The sequence below is a fragment of the Elephantulus edwardii genome, unplaced genomic scaffold (assembly GCF_000299155.1).
Source record: "Elephantulus edwardii isolate Elephantulus edwardi_28Jun2011 unplaced genomic scaffold, EleEdw1.0 scaffold00217, whole genome shotgun sequence".
Classification (NCBI taxonomy): domain Eukaryota; kingdom Metazoa; phylum Chordata; class Mammalia; order Macroscelidea; family Macroscelididae; genus Elephantulus; species Elephantulus edwardii.
The window spans coordinates 3,813,822-3,814,342 of record NW_006399967.1 but is presented as its reverse complement, the minus strand read 5'-3'; the positions used below and the strand labels follow the sequence as shown (position 1 = coordinate 3,814,342).

The window sequence follows — 521 nt, the reverse complement described above, 5'->3', positions numbered from 1 at the left end:
GCACGCCCCGCGACGACTGGCGCTGCGCCCGCTCTATGCACGAGTTCTCCGCGAAGGACATCGATGGGCAGATGGTGAACCTGGACAAGTACCGGTGCGCGCCCGCCGGGAGGGCGTCACGGGGTGCAGGCAGAGGCTGGGGTGCGCGCGTGCCTGACCTCGGCCTGTGCTCCCTTGCAGGGGCTTCGTATGCATCGTTACCAACGTGGCCTCGCAATGAGGCAAAACCGACGTAAACTATACTCAGTTTGTCGACCTGCACGCCCGATACGCTGAGTGCGGTTTACGGATCCTGGCGTTCCCCTGCAATCAGTTTGGGAAGCAGGTGCGTGGCCCTGGGTCCAAAGAGGAGGGTGGGGTGGCCAGGACCTGAGGGTGCAGCCGGCCGCCACTGATACGCAACCCTCCACCCCCGCGACGCTGCAGGAGCCAGGGAGCAATGCCGAGATTAAAGAGTTCGCAGCAGGCTATAATGTCAAATTCGATATGTTCAGTAAGATCTGTGTGAATGGGGACGACGC

The 521-nt window shown here is 62.0% G+C and overlaps 1 protein-coding gene across 1 annotated transcript in view; it reads left to right on the top strand.

Moving 5' to 3' along the window:
• The window catches only part of GPX4 (glutathione peroxidase 4), a 2,137-nt gene that overhangs the window by 809 nt on the left and 807 nt on the right, over nucleotides 1-521 (top strand). Inside the window, 3 exon segments of the mRNA XM_006903757.1 lie at nucleotides 7-94; nucleotides 181-325; nucleotides 427-521. The exon segment at nucleotides 427-521 is cut by the window's right edge and continues 11 nt beyond it. Coding sequence (XP_006903819.1) covers nucleotides 7-94; nucleotides 181-325; nucleotides 427-521 — 328 coding nt within the window.